This window comes from Oryx dammah, unplaced genomic scaffold (assembly GCF_014754425.2).
Source record: "Oryx dammah isolate SB20612 unplaced genomic scaffold, SCBI_Odam_1.1 HiC_scaffold_6, whole genome shotgun sequence".
Classification (NCBI taxonomy): Eukaryota; Metazoa; Chordata; class Mammalia; order Artiodactyla; family Bovidae; genus Oryx; species Oryx dammah.
In genome coordinates this window covers 16,242,753-16,263,961 of record NW_024070190.1, presented here as the reverse complement: position 1 = coordinate 16,263,961, position 21,209 = coordinate 16,242,753, and the positions used below count along the sequence as shown (strand labels likewise).

Genomic DNA, 21,209 nt, shown 5'->3' with positions numbered 1-21,209 from the left:
TGGAATTATTTTTAAATAGATCTCTTCTGCAACTGTCTTTATATTGACATTTTAATTTTAATTGATGTGGAGTTTACATACCATAAAATACACCCTTTTAAAAGTGTAGAAGGCAGTAGGTGTTAGTGTCTTCTTAAAGTTTTGTGACCATTACTAGTATCTAATTCTAGAACATTTTCATCACTGCACTATTTATAATGAGAATGTTTTGCTTTGGGAGTTTAAGCGACAATAAATAGTTAAAAAAATCACAATGAGTTGCCGGAATGATGGCCTTGTATTGGAAAAGAGAAGCCACCTGCCCAAGCTGTATGGGTGAATCCCATGACTGGTCTTCTGGCAAATCAGTGGTGGGCTTGGCCTATCTGTTTTCTTATAAATGAGATAATAAAAATGTATCAACCATTTTAAGCAACAGGATAAAAATAACTTACCTTTGGTTTCTACTGTATAAAATGTAAAAGCTCTTCTACCCAGTGGGTAAGTTTCAGCACTTGGCGCGCTCAGGGCCTCGCGTTCGAGGGCCTGTATTAGTGCCATCTCAGCACTGTGCTGCCTTAAACAAGACAGTGTGAACCCTGGTTTCTTACTAATTTTGTGACTGTGGTCAACCGTGAGATGGAAAGTTCTTTTTTTCCTGTTTCCTAGTCTTTTGTGTCTTTTCTTTAAACTTGATTTTGGGAAAGTTGTCTGCTCTTGAATAATCATGTCTTCTTGTCTTTCTCTTTTTAAATTGTGCATTGAACGCTTACATCGTGATTGATTCCAAATGCTGTTTGGACTAAACGCTGAACTTTGCTTCCATGTTTAGCGTGTCTATGATGAGGAGGTGGAGGAGCCGGGGCTCAAGACTGAGGCAGAAAAACCAGAACAGGTACTTGCTTTGAATCACCCTTCTCTTGGGCTCCTTTAGAGAAGAAAAGTAGTGATGTATGACACGGCTGCTGGAGGGAGACTGGGGCAGGGAGCTGGACTTTGGGAGGAGTGGGAGAAGCTGGTTTTGACAGCTCAGGAATTGAACTTGTTTGTTTCTGAAATTTATTGTATTAAGAAATGTATAGATTAAGTTCCTGATTTCCGGCTTAAGCGTAGAGCAGAGGTGTTTAGAGATTTTCTGTAAAGGACCAGGTAAGAAATATTTTGTTTGCTGGCTGCATTGATCTCTGTCCTTTGCTTCTTTTTCTTCTTTTCTTCCTCTCCTATCCCTTCCCCTTCCTTCTTTAAAAATGTAAAAACCTTTTTTACATTGAGGGTTATTTAAAAAACAACAAAAAAATTGGGCCATACTGGGCAGTAAGTGGTGGGTTCTTTGAAGTAGGCGGTGAGTTCTTTGAAGATTGTGTATCCCTGTCCTTCATGACTGTTTTGCTTTTATTACCACCAGTTTAAAAATGAAAGTAAGAAGAAAACCAGACTACTTGTCACATATGAACGTGTTAGACCAAGAAAGGGTACCAGAAACCAGTTACGGTTTTGCCTGAATGGCACCCCACTCCAGTCCTCTTGCCTGGGAAATCCCATGGACGGAGGAGCCTGGTGGGCTGCAGTCCATGGGGTCGCTAAGAGTCGGACACAACTGAGCGACTTCACTTTCACTTTTCACCTTCATGCATTGGAGAAGGAAATGGCAACCCACTCCAGTGTTCTTGCCTGGAGAATCCCAGGGATGGGGGAGCCTGGTGGGCTGCCGTCTCTGGGGTCACACAGAGTTGGACACGACTGAAGTGACTTAGCAGCAGCAGCAGCAGCTTTTAAAAATTTATTTAAAAAAATTTTATTTTTAATAGATTTGCTAAACTGTTTTAAATGTAGTAATATCTGGTTATACCAAGTCAAGGTTCAGTTTAAAGTGATAGTTATTATAGTGAATTATCTTTAAAAAATCCACAAGCACGTTTCTACACACTTAGTACAATGTTAGCTGTTTAACTTAGAATCAGACATACCAGAGTGCCAAAAAGATACAGCCAAAACAGAAAAGGTAAATTAGAAAGACTTCTGCACTTGAGGTAGAAGTATAAAACACTCCTCAGGTTTTCCCTTTTGGCTTTCAAAGCAGCAGTGTGTGGGGACTTCCCAGGGTCCAGTGCTTAGGATGCCGCTGTCCCAATGTCTGGTTGGGGAACTAAGATCCCACATGCCACATGGTGTGCCAGAAAATCAAAGCAAAGGGGGAAACTGTATGGTGTGTTTGTTCCTGTAATTATATATCACCTTGTAGAATTTGTGAGGAGAGGAAATGACCCTAAATATATTCTGCAGTACTTCCTGCAACTGGTGACACAGTTGAGTGTGTGAGAGCTGCTGTTGCAGGAGTGGAGATGGGTGGAATATTCTCAGCAGGCTGCTGTTGTAGACAGAGTTTTTGTTGAGGTGGGGGCATTGTTCTAGGGTAATGTACAGGATAGATTAGAGATGAAACCAACTCTCTCTTGGTTTGAAACAAGTTTATGAAATGTAATCGTCCAGTTATTTGTTTTAACTGTAATTGAAAAATAACGTCTCTGCCTGGAGTATTTTCTTCTAAGTCTTCACCTCTGAAATTGTCCTAAGGACCATTAACCAAGGTTAGTGGGATACAGTCATGGCAAAGCTAAAGCCCTCGGCCCTTTGTTCCTTCAGAAGCAGGGAGGGAAAGTGCCCCCGATGTCTCCTGATGGGCAAGTCGTTGTTTTAGGGCACTTTCACATAGCCCATAGAGGCTGCACCATCACTCCATTGTGCTTTTATTTTTGTAAATGATGAACCTGGAGCTCTAGAACCTTCTGTAGTTTGGTGCGTGTTCAATGCGTAGACACATTTGGGACTCAACACTCCAAAGTCTGAGATGAGGCATTCAGCAGAATCTTTGACTTTCAACATTTTTAAGGTTTAACATTGTAAATGATTAAGAACAACATTTTTAATTAAGTTTTTTTGATGTTGTTTTTGAACATGAGTCTAGGCTTCAGTGAACATTCCCGGTGTTTATTAGGGTGCTATCAATACACTGGAGATCTGACTAAACGTTACTTTTTCCTAGGAAAAGACCCGGGAACAGAAAGAAGTAGATCTGATTCCTAAAGTCCAGGAGGCTGTGAACTACGGTTTACAAGTGTTGGACAGTGCGTTTGAGCAACTAGATATAAAAGCAGGAAACTCAGACTCGGAAGAAGACGATGCTAATGAGCGGATGGAATTGATCCTTGAGCCAAAGGTAAAGACGTTCAGCTGTAGTATTTGTTGTTGCCCCTGTTGTGATTGGGGTCCTTTACTTGGGCGCAGAATTGTGAAGCTGTGGCCTTCACGTCTGAGCAGTGAGGATGTCACTTAGAGCTCTCACGTTGACTCCCCCAGTCGGAGGGTTGCTGTCCAGGAGCACCGCTCGCGCAGCCAGGCTGGGGGAGTGCAGAGAGGCAGGGCGTCAGTTCCTGCTCTCAGGATGCTTGTCCTAACCACGCCAGATGGTCAGAGAAAGGAGGCAGTTACAGAAGTCTCCGTCATAGATGTTTTGACTTCTAGCTGGAGAAATTAGGTGAAGGTGAGATGAGAACTGGGCTTCGAAGGGTGAGGAGGCTCATGAGAGGCAGGGGTTGTTGGGAAACTGACGTTCTGTAGCTTGTACAAAGAGGGACCGCAGAAGCGTTAAAAGACACTGGGGTTGTTCCAGGTCTCAGCCAATGGGCGTGAAACTGCTGTGAGTGTTCACGAAGAGACTGTTGGCCAGCAGGTGCGCCTGGCTTTGCTGTGCTTTCTCTCAGGTTGGCTCAGAAGTAAACACAAGAGGTTGCCTTCCTGGTTTTGAGAGCCCTTGCGACACATAGTGCGTTGTGACTTGAAGCAAATCCAGTCTCGTAATCGTGTATTCACTGCAGGTTTCTCTTCCAGTTCGGGCTGGCCCTGCCGAGCTGGGGCTGGTCCTTTAACCCTGATATGCGTTGGTCGTCTTGCCTTTTCACTGTAGGCATTTGGAAGGCAGCAGCAGGGCCTCCTCCCCCGGTGGCTCCCGCAGTAAAGACTCTGCCTGCAGTGCAGGAGACCGGGGTTCAGTCCCTGGGTCGGGAAGATCCCCTGGGGAAGGGCATGGCCACCCACCCAGCCTTCTTGCCTGGAGAATCCACGCACAGACCTGGTGGGCTGCAGTCCATGGGGTTGCAAGGAACTGGACACGCCTGCGTGACTGACTGACACGTCAGACCTTGGGCACTGTGCTGCCTGGGCCGCGTTTCCTCCTTGAAAGCCTCACCAGTTTTCCTCTACAGAAGGCCCTGGGAACAGGCCTTCTGAGTCCGTGAACAGTCAGCCCAGTTAGCACTTCGATTTCTTCGCACTGAATCTTTGACCTTTACATTAACCTTCCCAAACTTTCTGTCATTTTCCAAGGACAGAGCTGTTCTCTCCTGTCCCCAGGGCCTTTTTTATAGGGAAGAGTTGGTAAAGCCGAAGGACCAGGCCTCCAGGGTGGAGTGCTTCTCGGCTCTAAATTTTTGATGTTGGCAATGGCCTGAAATGGAAGAATCTCTAACATGCACCTGTAGACAGTCCACTTTGTTTTATTCTGTTTGGTCATCTGATCTTATTTTACCAGCTTCACGTTCTGCTGTGTGAGCCTCTCAGGGGTATTATTATTGTTTTCTTTTTTTTTTCTCCCTCTCCTGGATAGGTTCTTATCAGTCTGTTGGAAACATTCCTTTAGTTAATTATGTTGACTGTAGATACTTGCCCTGTGGATAGCTGATACTCGACGGTAAATGCCTGATTCTTTCCGTCTAGCCCACACTTGATGTCTGTGCTCCTGCCTCTGCCCCGATGCGCTGTGGAGGCGGCCTTCTCCTTTCCCTTCCTTTGTGCCTTGTGCCTTGTTTGTCCACACGTCCCACTACCCACTAGCTGTTTGTGTTATTTCCTCCATGTGCTTCTCCAAATTTAGGACTTCGTTCTCAAGAGTCGTTGATGGGTTGCTTTTTGTTCACCAAGTTGCTTTTCGGGGGAGGCAGATAGGTCTCCATCATGAAAGCTTGTCAGGGTTTCCAGTTTCTTTCTCAGTCCTCCTCCTTTGGGGAACGTTGCTATGAAGTTGTGCCCCTTTCTTTGTTCAGTTACTGCTGGTAAACTTTTTACAAGCCTTTGCCATTTTTGTTAATATAATTAGGCACTTGAGAAGGGAAAGTCTCTATGAATCAGCTTTACTTTTCTGTCTTTACTTAGGATTTAAGTTTTTTTTAAATCAGTGATTAAAAAAAAATCCTGCTGTGTTTCTTATTCTTACTCTCTTTTATTATGTAACAGTTCTGGGGTAGTCAGATGGAAGTGGATGTCAAATGGAATACTTGATTTTATTTTAACTTAAATACTTAACTGCTTATTCCTTTTCATTGTTTACAGGATCTGTACCTTGATCGTCCTTTACCTTATTTAATTGGGTCAAAGCTATTCATGGAGCAGGAAGATGTAGGTCTTGGAGAGCTTTCTAGTGAAGGTACACTTTTGCACTACATATTTTTGTTGCTTTTAACATTTATAGCTTAACTTTGTATTTAAAAATAATTTCAAACTTCACTTTAAAGTCTTAAAGTTACAAGACTAGGACAAGAAACTCTCACATACCGTTTACTCAGGTTACCATTTGTGAATATTTCACCATATTTGTGTATCATTCTGTCTCTATATATAGTATTACTTTCTCCTGAGCCTCCTCAGGAGACATCCTGCCGCCTGACTCATGTATACGGTTGGCAGTTCATCTCCATGGGTTTTGCATCTGTGTATTCAACCAACCTGGATAGAAAATATTTGGGAGTAAAAAATTACAGAAAGTCCCAAAAGCAAATAGGCAGCTATTTACATAGCATTTACATTGTATTAGGTATTATAAGTAATCTGGAGACGAGTTAAGGTTGACTGCAGGAGAAGGCTGTGGGTTAGACGTGTATACTATGCCATCTTGGTGTCTGTGTGTGTGTCTGTTGGGGAAGGGGGGTCCTGGAACCTATCCCTTGAGGGACAGCTTATTTCTTTGCGTATTTTCTGAGAATGAGAACTTCCTCTTATTTAGTTGCACATTCTGCATATTCGTTTGCCCATCTGTCATCTTGGTTGGATGTGTGTATTGGGCTTTGATGTGAGACTTTTAATTTTTGTATCCTCCTTATTAATAGAAAAAATTAATCCAAGTGAGACTTGGCAAGAATGTACAAATCAAGTATCCTTGACTTTTTAACCTCTTCCCATAGTAACTTTCATATGAAATAAAGTCACCAATTGACAGGTCTCCAACAACAGTAGCAAAAAGTATAATTACCAAAGTTAGGAAATTTTTACTGGATTTAACACTAGCTAATCCTCAGTTATACTTAAATTTTTCCAGTTGTCCCAGTAATTTCCTTTACAGTCTCTCTTTTTCTCTGGTTCAAAATCCAATCTACTCACTGCATTTAGTTGTCAAATCTCTCTAGTCTTTTAGTTTGATACCATTTCTCAGCCTTTTTTTTGCTTTTCACAACCTTGACATCTTCAGAGAGTATAAGCCAGTTTTTTCCTTTGTAACTAATAAATATCCTGTGGGGAAATACTTTGAGCCTATGTATATGTTCCATTCCTCACTATAGTGAAGATACTTTAAGTTCCAATGAATGAGTATGGATGGTTTTATCAAAATCTTTTCATGTTGATGTATGGTGGTTTGTGATCTTGAGAAGAAATTAAGAATGTTTCCTTATGAATATTGGCTTTAACCTTTATCTTTCTTCTAACCAGAAGGTTCAGTAGGCAGTGATCGTGGGAGTATTGCAGACAGTGAAGAAGGGAACGAAGAAGAGGTAAGGGCTTGCCGGTGTGCCCAGGTCGTAGTGGGCAGGAAACGTAGGGTGCATTTAGCAGGCTCAGTAAATGACATATTCGTGGATTAGCAATTTGTTTACAGCAATCTCTTAATAGCAATGGAAGCCATGTTCGCAGGTTTTTTCCTTGGGAGGGGAGGTTCCTTTCTTTCTTGTACAAAACCAGAGGAAACCGCTGTAACCCTTTACGTCTCTTGTACTATTGCCTGCCCGCCCACCGCCCCGCCAGACCCTCTTCTTACCAGTGTGTTTCGAGGGGGACGGCTTAGATAGTTTGGCGGAATCTCTGCCTGAGATACAGTCTTTGAGTAAGTTCTATCTTTGAGTAATTCTAGGAGGAAAGTCCATATTTGAAACGTTCTTTACTCTAAAACCTTCTAGAGCAGCAGCTTGCTGAAAGCGTCCACTGCTACGTCTGGCTTCTTCCCACCCGAAGAGCCTGGTCTGACTCCCTGTTCTCTAAGGCCTCAGAGTCTGTGGGCCTTGGCCTTGACCCCAGTTATATCTGGCGTTGTTCCTTTAAATGGAATATTTGCTACTGCAAAGGGTAGAAACTCTCTGGAGGATCGTTCCTGAACGTCGCTTTCTAAAAGGCAACGGGCTTGAGCGTGCTCCCCCCGCCGCTGCTCCTCCTCCGCACAGTCGGTTTCCTTGCCTCCTGCCTCCAGCCCTCCCCTCAAGACACCGGGTAGGAGGAAATGAACCTTTTAGAAACAGCCTTGCTTTCACTGATTGTCATCAGCCGCTGAAGCGACTCTTTAGCTAATGGCTTGTGTTAAATAGTAATGTTCCCTTCGTGGGCCTGATGAAGTCATGGTTTTACTCAGAAGGAAAATGGAGAATGCAAGCCAGTGCAAACCAAGCAAAATGCAAGCCAACGCAAACTAGCTTTTGATAATCTGGTTGATTCCGTGTGCAACTCTTAATCCAGAGGTTAGAAATGATGGGGCAGATTGGTAAGAGTGAATTGTCAGAGAGGTTTAAGAGAATTACGAAGATGACCTGTAGCTGGAGTAGCCGTTGGTGACATGGCCAACTCTCCACCTCGTCTGCACCTTGGTGCTGCAGGCGGTCAGTAGTCAGTTCAGAGGCCAGTCGGTGGTGCCGCCCCAGAGGCTTAGACACAGCGTCATTTCTGTACTCCCAAGTAGAGCCATGTTGACAGAGCCTTTCTTTTCCCCCCAAAAAGGAGTCGGACGAAGATTTTGCCAATCACAGTGACAATGATCAAAACCGGGTAAGATGCGTATATTGGAGTGACTTTTAAATTTTAATTTAAGCACAGCATGTATAATGAGTCTATGTTAAAATTACTTGTGAATGACTTACGGGAAAGTAAGGATTTATTCATATTCATGTTTCCTTCAAATTTTAATGTTTTTAGGCTAACAACTTCCTTGTATATTTTTTCTCAATTTTACTTTATATTTTCTTCATTTTTCTTGGACAACAAAGAAGTAAAAAAACAAAAACAATTGAGAAACAGAGCCTCTAAAACACAGCCCAGTTTTTCATATGAATTCACCTTTCCTTTTTTAAAATGTAAGATAATCTTGTAGCAAGGCTAGGGAACACTCAAGAAGTGGAAATCTTATCATCCTACGGTCTTAGCACTGCTGTCTTAATTTTTATATGTCCTTCTAAGGACATGTTCTTTTCATTAACATGCATAGTTTATTTTTTTGTTATTTTATATTAACTCATCACAAGGATTTCTTTGTCGTTATAATAGTCTTTGTAATTTGCTTTGTAAACTTATGTATTTGTTTACCATACATGTATGGTACTGTTGTAGTCTCTGAATGTGTATGGGAAATAGTCTCTAAAGGTGTATGGGAAATAGTTAAGATTATTTTTGCGATAATACTGCAGTCAGAGTTTTCATTCATAAAAGCCCTTTGCCTCTGACCTCTTTTCTTAGGAATCAGGTGATCTAACACTACTTGATACTACTGTTTCATAGACATTCCAGAATAACAGATGGCGCTTGATGATTTTCCCAGAATCTCACCAGCACTGGAATTATGTATGAATTTTGCCACCGTAGTGTATGCTCAGCAGTATATTGAGATGATTCCAGTTTGTATTTCACTTTCCTAATTGAGAAAAAAATTTCCCACAAAAATTTCCAACTATCAGATGAAAGATTCAGCACTTTTTGATTGTTACTTTTATTTTTCACTCTTGTGTTTCACAAATGTGGCTTGTCTTTATGATTTTAATAATCAGTTCTTCTGGAGAGTGTATGTATTTCTATGGAGTTTACTATTAAGATTGATAAATTCAGACAGGTTTTCAAAGAATATGGTGATTTAAAAGCATTGGTGGAACTATTTATATTGCTAAAAATAGACTTGTTTTGTGTGCCATTGCTAATCTCAGTGTTCAAAGGATTAAATTAGTTGAAAAAGTGCTCTAAGCATAGTGATTGGCACAGTTTATTGATTAAAATGTTAACAAATTTAAAAAACGAAACAGTTTTTACATACCATGGCTACCTTTGTAAAAATTAGAACTTAACACATAAGATTAAGTTTGAGCCATCTATTCTTCATATCTTCACACTCTCTAGAGATAACGGGTGTTAACGGAAAGCACATATTTCCACGTGTTGTCCTTTGCTTTTACAAACATGCCCGTGTCTGTAGCCGTGCTGTGTGTCAGAGGGTGGTGAGTCCATTCTGCGTTTATCGCTCACGGTTCTGTGCCTTGGACAGCCTCGGATGCCTCTCCAGCTGTTGTTACAGCTTATTCTTCTTGACTGTTAGCATTTTTATTAAGATAACAGCACACTTACTGAGTTCACTCATTTCTCTCGTGGTGGGCGTGGTTGGTCTTTCCCTTCTTGCCGTTGCACTGAAGGCAAGTCTTGGGTGTGGTTTGCTCTCGCACATTCACTGCTTCGGAACTTGCGGTGAGTCATTGGTTCTTCCTCTTTGAAGGAGGAGCCTGAAGGCTGAGTGGTAGCGTCTTTTCAGCTTGCTGCCGTATCTGATGCTCATAATCTGATGGGTTATGCTCTTAGCACACTGTACAGATGAGTGATGAGGAGGACGATGGTTGCGACATTTTCGCTGACTCTGAGAAGGAGGAGGAAGAGGCCGAAGACGTCGGAGCACGTTCTAGACCCGTAAGAGGCTGCAGCGCCCGTCACCCGGCGAGGTTTTAGAAGTGCTTCCTAGGACTCACTCCTCTTCTTGTCGCGCGTATCTTGTCTCATTTTGCATCGTAGCATTTTTCACTTGGTCACTTTGATCAGTAATTCATTTTCACTTTTGGAAATGGTAATAGTTGAGCATCCCAAGTTGCCAAACAGGTACTTTCTTCTCCAAATATTAAGATTTTACTAGTTAGATCATTCAACATATATTCACATTCAGTTTCAAGATCCTAATACTCCTCCCCCCAAGGACCTTGTGGTAGTTTTCTTATCTAGATCTTTGAGTATTAAAGTCGAAGTATTAAAAAAAAATCAGGCAGTAAAGAGCATCTCCCTCTGAAGGAACACTGAGGCCTCTTTCTCAGGTGACCTGTTACAGGGCGCTTGTGTTTACACTGATTCAGTCAAACATACCTTCTCATCGGGTCGATTTCTTTGCCGTCGTTTGCATATTTTTGTTAGGTGCCCCAAAATAACCCATGCCAGTCAGTCACAGCAAATAGTGCAGAAAGTGATTCCTTTGGTCTTCCCTGGCTGTAGAAAAGAAGCAGGCCTGCATCATTTGCTGATGAACTGGCAGCTCGGATCAAAGGGGACGCCTCGAGCCGGATGGAAGAGGAGCACACAAGTACGTCGCCGCCTCTGAGGGGCACTCACAGGGCGGTGGGGCCATCGGGACCCCTCTCTGGGCTTCCCTGAGGGTGGGTTTCCTTGTTTAATTACTAAGGCACAAGAAGCATAAATTGTAGTTCTTATCAGGTTTGCTTTATAGATTCTCTGATAAGTAAACACTGGACCGCCCCCCTCCCAAGAAAAATGCACATATACACATCTATATATGAAGTTTCAGGGGATTAATGAATAACGCAGAGAACCATCGGCCCTGGATTAAAAATCCCTGGCTTCATATTTACTCTTGTTTTTTATTTAGACTAAATAAAAATGTAGCATACAATATTTTCTAGTGATTTAACAAAGTGGAAAGATATCAGAAGAATCTTTCAGCAAGTGCAATCCTGGTATGCGCGTGACCTGCTGTGATAGCTGGACCCTTCTGCCTTAAAAAGAGGCACTCCTGAGTGTCCTCTCTGGGTAGGGCGCTGAGTGGGTGCTCAGGTGCAGCAGAGATGCAAAGTTGAATGTCTTGCTCTCATCTTAGGAGTTGTGAGGGTGGCGGATGTGCGTGAAGGTTCAGTAGATAAATATTAAGAATAGACTGAATGTTATTAAACTGTGAAATATTCTTCAAGCCTTATCCCCAGGGGAAGCAAAACCTCAGAAGACGTTGAAAGGGAAGAAGGAAAGGAAAACTCCCTCAGATGGTAAGCCTTTCCCCTCGATCCTCTTCTTTAGGAGGCTCTTGACTCAGGAAGGGGGATATCGCTTCCGTAATTCATTAAAATGCCTCTTTAAAAGCTGACAGATGAGGTCTGTCTCCGTTCACTTCTAGAGGTGTGGGGAGAAGTGAGGGTGGGTTAAAAATGCTTTAAAGGTTTGAGTTACTGGATTTTACAGGGAGCATTAGCTGTCTTTCTAGACATTTATAAACTAGGGATTGCTAGCATTTGTTTTCAGTAAGGAATATTGTATCAGGCCCTTTCACGTTCAGCAGTAATGTCTGTTGTATTTCCACTTGGGGCTGTGTCAACCTGATCTCTCCTGAGTCCCCCCTTCTGTCGCCCAAATTCTGGTGGGATAGGTCTTGATGGCAACTGAAGCATATTCTTGCTTCAGAAGAAATGAGATGAAAGGGATCTCCTGCAGAGTTCACTCTGCTCCAGACACGTAACAGACTTGAGAGTGGAAACCCGAAGAACCTTTTAAGGAATCCGATGGGTTTTTGTCTGAAGGCCCTCAGACCACCAGCATTCAAATAGTGCTTATTACATATGGTTAGATAACCCGCCTGCCAGTTTTGGAGGTATTGTAATGTTGATCCCCAGAATTGGAGCTCCAAACCCATCTTTAATTCTCCATGCAAAGCATTCCCTTCTGTTTGCTAGATGAAGAAGATAACTTATTCGCACCCCCGAAGCTGACAGATGAAGACTTCTCGCCGTTTGGCTCTAGAGGCGGCCTGTTCAGTGGAGGGAAGGGACTTTTTGATGATGAGGATGAGGAGGTGAGTCCATGGTAATCAGTGAAGCTCTCCATAGCTGTGTCATGGGTTTGCAAGGAAGAAATAACTTTCAGTTCCTTTAGTAAGGAAACAGTGGCTTCTTAGTTGGAAGTTGCTTCTACTTTCATATTTTAGGAGATTTTGAACTAAGGATCACAAAGGGAGGAAATACTGTATCTTGATGCCTTTGTTAAGTAGGGAGAGGATATGAGAGTGTTAACAGTGAAAAATTTGCATTTACTTGCTTAAGTGGTTGTTTCTTAACATTGTCTTTTATCTTCTTCCGTGTTTGTATTTAATTTCTCTGTAGACTAAATTGGGCTTCCGTGATGGGTCGGTGGTAAAGAATCTGCCTGCCAATGCAGGAGATGGGGGTTTGATTCTTGGTCCAGGAAGATACCCTGGAGAAGGAAATGGCAACCCACTTCAGTATCTTTGCCTGGAAAATCCCATGGACAGAGGATCCTGGAGGGGCTACAGTCCATGTGGTCACAAAGAGCTGGACATGACTTAGCGGCTGAATAATAACAATAAGACCTAAACTGTTTTGGGCTGTGATTTCATCATAGTCTTCACTTTGGAATTGATTTTCTGGCAGAACAGTAGATGTGTTTTTTTTAAATTTTATAAGACACTTTTCTTTAGAAATATTGAAATACAACTCTGTTTTCCTGCGCTGTTTTGAACTGTGTTGTTTAATTTATTATAAGCAGAGTGACCTCTTCACAGAAGCCCCTCAGGATCGGGGAGCTCGAACCCCTGTTAATGAAGGTGAGCGTGGATTGAGGCTGACTGTGCTGCTTTGTTATAGATTTCTGGAACTGGTTCCTTCCCATCAGGAGATGGAGCCCCTGAAGTTATCCCCAAACTTTGTTTCTCTGTTGGGCAGGAAGCTGTATGTTCGCCTTCATCTGGTTAAAAGCGGTTCATTTGCACTAATTCGTGTCTTACAAAAACAAAAAAGTACCATTTGTAAACCCATATCACGATTTTGTCAACCAGGGTAAGCACTCTGGCAGTGTTGCCGATATCTTAATGTAATCAAGTTCAGTTCAAAGAAACATTTCTGAGATTCTGCATCTACATTGGAGATCAGTAATTCCTTAGCCCAGTGTACATTAGAAGAATTTGTGACATTTTTAAGAAGCTCACATATGCTATTAAAAAAGTTAAAAATTTTATTCTGTTAGGTCTGTGATAGTCTTGAGAATTGGGAATGAGTTATTTTAAGTGGCTTGGTCTCCCAGGCCAGGAGTCGTCAGATTTTGGGCTGCTGTGACGCTGGCTGCCCTGACTGTCTTGAGGGCCCCACTCTACTTTTCGGCGTCTGTGACTTGCTTGCTTTCCTGCCCTCCGTTACTCTCTTCGTTTTGGGCACTAACATCTCAGACATTTTGCTCTTTGTTTTTCACTTGGATGTTCTCATTAAACGGGACGGACGGAGTCAGGACCGTTGAGCCCTGCTTGCTCTGCTCCCGCCTCCCCATCTGTGCTCTGCATCTCCTGGGCCTCGGCAGCCAGCCCCACTGCGACTGTCTGCCCAGAGTCTGTGATCTTCCGTGGGAGTCACGGCCTAGATTGGTTTAACACCAAGAGAAAAGTCGTGGCGTCGGTAGAGAAGATAATACTAAGGGATTTGTAAATGGCTCTTCGATGAAAAATTAGTTCTTGAACATCTCCTGTTAGCTTTGTGCTATGTTGTACATGTTTCAGGAAGGTGCGTTTAGCAAGGAAAGTTGCTTTCTTTGTTGAAATGTTATCTCTTTGTTTCTCATTTTAGCATCTTCATCCTCTAAACCTGGAAAGAAAATCCCAGCAGGAGCTGTTTCTGTATTTTTAGGTATCATAACTCACAGTTTGTTTTTGAGAACTGTATAGTGTTGTTTTGTAATTTTTAATACTGTCCTCTTCAAAGAGCTGATTGGGGAGGAGAATAGGAAGAACTTCAGAGGGCATCCACCGAGAGCCGACTTACCTGTGTTAGCTCATATTCCCTTAGAAACCGGCGGCCTTGGGTTTTTTCCAGTCTGGGTGATAGTTGGTTTTGCCCTGTGGGACATTCTGTATCAGTAAAGGACGCGTGCTGTTGGGTCCCGTTAGTGTGTTTGTGGATGAACTGAAATTACGAGCTCTGGCGGGGGTACTGTTGTTTTCTCTTCCTGTGGATCAGGAGGCCCACCCGCGGCGGCTCACTCACGGCTGCTCTGCCCTGTCCTTCCACCCCCAGGGGATACTGGCGTGTTCGGTGGCGCCTCTGCCCCGGCACTGAAGGAGCCTCCGAGGCACGAGCGGCCCCCTCCAGGGAAGAGCGCGTCCATCCCAGCACCTGCTGGCCTCTTCGATGACGACGACGACGACGATGACTTTTTCGCGGCATCCCGTAGCAAACCGCCCAAGACAGGTACTGCGCCAGCCTCTGTTTGAGGGAATGTAGCTGGGTAAAGAACGCTGACCTAAAAAGGCGCGAGGTCCCTCTGGCTCCTCGTCTCGTACAGTGCTGGAATCCCTCCTCAAGCATTCTTGCCAGAGGTGTCTCATCTGTTTGGTTATGGTGCCTTGGCAGTCTCTATTTTATGGACCAGTCTTTTCTTTAGAAACTAATTACTAGGATTATCTTCCTCATAGGGAGAAAAATCTGCTCCCCTCTAGGAGCTGATCAGGATTCTAGCTTCGACCTTCTCAGTTACCAAGAGAGTTTTGATTGTGCTTTCTTCTGGCGTCCTTAGTAAACTGTATGTGAACAGAGCATCTCTGCCAGGTGTTCAGTTCCAGCAAGCCCAGGTGACCTTGGCTTTTCTCGTCTGTGATGGAGTTTTCAGCCTCTTGACCGATTTGGCACTGTCCTTTCTTCACCCCTCAAATTTCAGGCATTTCGTTCCTGAAGTCACTTCTCTGAATCAGTTGTTTAATGAGCCGCTGGCTCTCCCAGGACTGTTGTAAAAATGCAGATTCCAGTTCAGTGGATTTAGGGTGGGGCCCTTGAGTCTCCATTTCTAGCAGGCGCCCTGGCGGGCAGAGATCACTGCTCTGTTTGCTGCTCTTGGAGTAGCAAAGGATTTGGTTCGCTGGTTTGTTTTCCGGAAGAGAAAGGTGGACCACTGAGGTGCACACAGCTTCCAGCAACCTGAGCAAAGAGCTCTTTCTCCTAAGGACTGTGTACCAGGAAGCATCGAGAAGCAGGCTCTTCGACGTCAGCTTATTTTCTAGCAATAAGTGTGAAAGTAAGGATAGCAGCAGAAACGCAAGGGAAATAATGGCCTGCTTTAGAAAGGGTGCAGACTGGACACGTAATGTGCTCACATCTAGGCTGACTGGAATGACAGTGAGTAAAGGCTGTACTGCTTCTCGTGGCTTGGAAGGGGCCTCACTTGCTATCATGAACTGATTTGGAATCACAGGTAAGTGGGCGCCGCTTTGCTGGACCTGCTGCTCTCCTGGGACATTCAGGAACCAGTGCCCTCATTTCAGGGACACACACCTCACACCTCATTCAGTGACGCAGTGCTTGTGGTTGTGAAAGGTTGAAAACCACCCAAATAGTCACCAGTAGGGTAAGCTAGGGTCCTTCCATTTAGTGGAATTTTGTGAAGCTGTGAAAAAAATTGAAGTTTATCTGTGTTGACATGGGAAGGTATTACACCCTGGGTACATGGAAGGAAAATTGCAAATCATAAGATTTTTTAAAAATGATGTTATTTAGAGCCATGTCTGTGGATTGCTAGAGTTAACATGTTGCTATATCTTTGGTAGAAATTAGAGGTATGTGCCTTAAACTGTTCCTGCTGGCCTTCCCGTTTGGGTGGGCAGGTGGAATTATGGGGGCTGTGTCAGTGTTTGATTCTGTATAGTTCGGTGCTTTTAAAAGATTACTTATGTCCGGCTGAGCTGGGTCTTCCCTGTTGCTCGTGGGCTTTCTCTAGCTGTGGAGAGCGGTGTGGGGGCTTCTCACTGGGTGCCTTCTCCTCTTGGGAGCACAGGCTCAGTAGCTGTGCTGCACAGGCTTAGCTGTCCTGAAGTGTGTGGGATCTTCCCAGCCCAGAGACAGAACCTCTGTCCCCTGCACTGGTAGGAGAATTCTTTACCCCCAGATCTCCAGGGAAGTCCCTGGCTTTTTTTTTTTTTTTTTTTCTTGGCTCTGCAGCTTGTGGGATCTTAGTTTTCTGTCCAAGGATTGAACCTGGGTAGCAGAAGGCAACCCTCACTTCTCGGATTCCTAGAGCGATTGCCTTGTAAATGATCTTTCTGTGGGTCTCTTTCTGCCTTTTATGCCAGTCCAGACTCCTCAAAGCATGTGCCGCTGGTTGGAGAGCGATGTAAGCCAGATAGTTAAACTGTCTGTCTTGTGTGTTTCATTGGAGCAGCTCTTATGCTCTTTGAAAAATTCCAGCTAGTCCACTTAATATTTCTTTTGTAACGAATCGAGCAGTAACATGCTTGTTCTGTTTATTCTTTGAGAGAGAAGAAATTTTCATCTTTGAATTCTGTGGTGGGATTTTTGACCTTTGTGTAACTTTATGCTGTGGTCTCTTTCTAAAGACAAAGTCAAATCCACTGCCAGTATCTTTGACGATGAAGAAGGAGATCTGTTCAAAGAAAAAACAGTGGTTTTGCCAGAAGCTACTGTGAATCAGACAGATGAAAATAAAGCAAGAGCAGAAACAAAGGTGAGCAGGAGGGAAGACTAAAGTTAGGAGTGTATATATGGGGCATTTTGTTAATGCATATGGAACCCGAAGGGAAGTATTGCTTTCTTTCAAGTGTATAGTGAACTTCCGATGTGTAGAGTGTTGAAAGAATACAGCATACACCCGAGTAACTACTGCCGCCTAGATTAAGCGGCATCTGGATTTTGTCTTCCTGAGTGGGTCTTAATGGATGTGTTCATTGATGCTTTATCATGTGCAAAAGAATACTGCTCTACTCCTGTCATTTCTCCTGTGTTTATTAGCTGGGATTCTTCTGGACAGAAGAGCTCTCTCTCCCCTTTCTTCCTTGCCTTTTCCGTCTCATTATAGAATCGTGGATTCTCCATTCATTATCTTATCATCCGTTACGTTGTTGTTTTGCTGATGCTCAGGTTGGCCTGTCTTTGGCGAGCAGGCTGCGTCCCCCTCAGGCTTTACGCTCTGCTTGCTCCTGTCGCTTCCCTTGCTGTCCTGCACGGCTTGATCTGCCCTCTTTCTGAAGCACATCTCTTGTTGTGTGTGCATATGAAACCCTGGCCTTCCCGCTGCCGTCCGCCTGGGTGCCAGCGTTCAGAACTCGGCAGGCTCCTAACGCTGGCTGCAGCTGTGCACGTCCCATTTACGCTCTGCATGCTGTGGGCAGTCCGTTCCACAGCGACGCCCCCGAGGAGCCCCGAACCGTGGCCCCTGTCCAGGTCCCGTCTGTCCTGAGAAATGTACTTTCCAAGGACTGCTGCTTCCTTCTTTCCTAACGTATACTAATTTTTAAGTCCTTTTTCGTGGTGCTTCTCTTTTTGCGTTAGTTCTTTATATGCACTTGGTACGTGGCCAGCGTCGATGGTTTTCATTCCTCTGGTGCATGGCCTGCCTTATCTAGCAGAGATTCAGTACATCTTCTGAACAAACGAGTGAATGAACCCATATTTCCAGGTTTCTGGTTTGTTAATTCTTTAATTTTTTTTTTTCAACAAAGGTTATGCTACCTTCCAGCAAAAATCTCAAGCATTCATTGGAAACAAAGACTCACAAAGGTTTATTTTCAGATGAGGAGGACTCTGAGGTAAGGAATTCTTTTTCTCAGGTCTGGAAATTACTTCAAGGATATGACATTGGGACCTGTTTCTGATTCAGGATGTCTCAGAGGCATAAGACTTACTCAGTCAGTACTTTAGTTCTTTCTTTGAAAACAAGGTTTTGAGAACACATGGTATTTAGAAAGCAGGATGTGTACAATCCTTTCACTGTGGAGTTTAAATCTAGTGCCTCTCTTAGGAGGACAGCTCAGGGTGCTCCGATTCTAGGCTGTGAATTGATGTGCAGTGTAATGAGCTGCTTCTCCCAGGACAGAAATACACACACAGCTGCTTCTTTGAGGAGGAATTGGGTATCGTATGAGCAGTGGGTATCCTCTGCAGTGATACACACACTCTGTGTGTCACTGGAAGTAATAGACTTCCTTCACAGGAAAAGACTGGACATGGCAGAAATTTACATGTAATTTCAGGAAATGGTGAACTCTGGGTTAGACTCTTGTTTTCTTTTTTAAAGCAACAGAGCCCTTCCTTTAAGTGGACTGCTGCAGAGTGTAACATGCAGGAGAGGCAGGGGAAGCTTGGTGCTTCTCCTGTCTGGCTCTTTCTACCTAAACAGACCTCTGGGGCTCTTTGGGGCGCAGGCGAAAACCACTGGGCTGAGTGTAGCTCTTTTCACTCATTAGCACTATACTGAGTAAACATTGATTCCATGGTTTAAAAAAGTGGCATCGAGAGAAGTCTTGGAAACCGTGTTCTTGTCCTATTTGTCTGACTCTCACGAATTGAAGATTCTCTTCCTGGGGGAATAGTTGTTCCGTTTCGTGTTTCTGATTCATGCAGCTCAGTTTGCACGGCTTGCTTTGCATTGTAGGTTGACGTTTTACAGCATTTGGAAGTTTCTTCATAATCTACCAGATCTTTGTCTAGTTTGCAACATTTCCTAGCTGTCATGTCGAGAGTACAAAAGATTTTAAAGTTAAAACTGAATATATATTTATTTAAAAGAAATCATATCCTACTCTCAGAAGGCATGTCAGGTGGTCTGGCAGAGACATTACCAACAAAGGTCCGTCTAGTCAAACCGTTGGTTTTTCCAGTAGTCATGTATAAATGTGAGAGTTGGACTATAAAGAAAGTTGAGCAGCAAAGAATTGATACTTTTGAACTGGGGTGTTGGAGAAGACTCTTGAGAGTCCCTTGGACTGCAAGGGGATCCAACCAGTCAGTCCTAAAGGAAATCAGTCCTGAATATTCATTGGAAGAACAGATGTTGAAGCTGAAACTCCAATACTTTGGCCACCTGATGTGAAGAACTGTCTCATTTGAAAAGACCCTGATGCTAGGAAAGATTGAGGGCAGGAGGAGAGGGGGACGACAGAGGATGAGATGGTTGGATGGCATCACTGACTCAGTGGACCTGAGTTTGAGTAAACTCCAGGAATTGGTGATGGGCAGGTAAGCCTGGCATACTGCAGTCCATGGGGTCGCAAAGAGTTGGACATGACTGAGTGACTGAACTGAACTGACGGATATCCCACCCTTATTAGAGGAAAAAGGGGTATAACTAAAGAGTGTCACAGGTCCAGTACTTTGGGAATCTAGCTTCTATTTCCATTGTTACATGTGTTTATCTCTCTGATTCTCTAGACAGAAAAAGGAAGTTATTTTCTCAGCATGCTAGGAAATTGATTGGCAGAGTTTTCGCTGTCCTTTGTCATCCGGGTGGGAGTTTGGCGCCTCTGGGCTCCTGTGAGGCCGCCTGGAGTCAGGTGTGGGTCTCTCCCTTCTCTCCTGCGCACAGCGAGGACAGCGTCTGGTGTGTGTTCCTCAAGGACTGGGACAGCCTGCGTTCCTCTCTCACAAGAGAGGCCTGGATGGATGGCGTCTGCTGTACCCTGAACTTCAGTGTTTCATATCTGACACTTAAAATTAACCAGGAACTTTCATCTTGACCCAACAGGATTTGTTTTCTTCTCAAAGTGTGAGGAAGCCAAAAGAGGCAACTCTGCTGCCTGGCAAACCCCCCAGCTCGGTCTTGCTTTTCGATGATGAAGATGGACAGGTAAACGCTGTTACTGCGACACAAGCTAACCGAGTTTCCAGTTAGTAGAAGGCCGTTGCCAACGCAGCTTTGCATCCGGCGGCTCTTACAGTAGAACACGGCGGCGGGAAAGCAGCCAAGCCACCTGGGGCGTTTGCGGCAAATACACTGCGGTGTTTATTTCAGCGGTTCCTTTCTTGAGTTCCCAGCTACAGAGTGGGCAGGCCCTTAGATTTCTTGACCCAGCTCTATGTAAGACTTTGTAGATGTCACTTGTATAATCTGCCTTTAAGGAATACTTTTTAGGGGATGAAACCCAGTGATCTACAAGAGTGTTTCAGATGAAGTAGGAGTAGAGGGGAGAAGACAGCCATGTCCCTGCTTTGCTTTTCTTCCCCACTCTGGGTGAGAGAGAAAAGTGGGGGAAAGGAATGAGCGGGAAGAAAAACCAAACCTTTGCTCTTAGGCCGAATCACAGGTGCCTGAGCTGTTCATGTCCCAGGTCCACCGCGCGCAGATCAGCGGCTTTGGGCAAGTGTTGGCAGCGACCTTCCTGAATCTCCTCTGGCTTGATAGTTCGTAGCCTGACTGTGACAGTTGCAACAGCTAGCGCGCAGCCCTTGGCACCATGCCTGGCACATAGCTCGTGCGTGGCAGATGTTAGCTCTGTCTCGGATGCCCCCAGTGCGTGCCAGTTCGTTACTCACGGCCTTTCCTGCCTTTACACCTCTATCTAATCTTTACACTTCAGGACCATTCACCTGTTGTAGTGTATTGTTAAGAGTGTTCTTCTGTCTGACCTGGGCTCAGGCCCGTTGATGGTTTTGTTCTCTCTTCCCCAGGAATGTGTCTTTCATAAATGTGAGAGAGTAGAGAAGGCTTCCCGTTTCCTTCTTTTTCTTCTTTGCTCTGGTCTGTGATTCATAGGAAGGCGCAGGTTGCTGCCTGCTGCAGGGCTGTCCTGCTCTCACGCCGTCTGTAGGCTTTGGGCCCTCCCGGGGGGCGTAGAAGGCCCCCCAGGAGGGCCGGACGGAGCCACGCTCCCCCCCGTCTCTGTGGCTTGTCTTCTTGTCGCGCCCCTTGTGCTCCCACCCGAGCGTTCTGCCTTTGAATCCTGTTCCACGTCTGTGACTGGATACAGTTAGGGAAGACGGGAAGCTGCTGCGGTAGGTTATACAGAAGAGAGAAGTAGCATTTACTAGCCCGGCATGATTTTTCCCCCAAAGGTGTTATGTATATAGTCTTCACTTGACTGGAGACTTACTCTCTCAGGGTTTAACACAGGACAGTATCGAGTTTTCTGTTTTCTGTTTCTAGAGTTGTCATACTCTTCTGTTCCCCCTTTTATCTCT

The 21,209-nt window shown here is 44.3% G+C and overlaps 1 protein-coding gene across 3 annotated transcripts in view; it reads left to right on the top strand.

The window, feature by feature from the left end:
• Window positions 1–21,209, top strand: part of LOC120865497 (WASH complex subunit 2-like) — a 45,259-nt gene that overhangs the window by 7,658 nt on the left and 16,392 nt on the right. For all 3 annotated transcript variants that reach the window (XM_040242827.1, XM_040242829.1, XM_040242828.1), the window contains exons 4-18: window positions 812–874; window positions 3,023–3,196; window positions 5,365–5,458; window positions 6,736–6,797; window positions 8,008–8,055; window positions 9,844–9,948; window positions 10,519–10,606; window positions 11,229–11,300; window positions 11,982–12,100; window positions 12,811–12,868; window positions 13,878–13,937; window positions 14,325–14,498; window positions 16,634–16,761; window positions 17,756–17,842; window positions 19,777–19,878. In XM_040242827.1, coding sequence (XP_040098761.1) covers window positions 812–874; window positions 3,023–3,196; window positions 5,365–5,458; window positions 6,736–6,797; window positions 8,008–8,055; window positions 9,844–9,948; window positions 10,519–10,606; window positions 11,229–11,300; window positions 11,982–12,100; window positions 12,811–12,868; window positions 13,878–13,937; window positions 14,325–14,498; window positions 16,634–16,761; window positions 17,756–17,842; window positions 19,777–19,878 — 1,434 coding nt within the window. The remainder of the gene's footprint in view (window positions 1–811; window positions 875–3,022; window positions 3,197–5,364; window positions 5,459–6,735; window positions 6,798–8,007; window positions 8,056–9,843; window positions 9,949–10,518; window positions 10,607–11,228; window positions 11,301–11,981; window positions 12,101–12,810; window positions 12,869–13,877; window positions 13,938–14,324; window positions 14,499–16,633; window positions 16,762–17,755; window positions 17,843–19,776; window positions 19,879–21,209) is intronic.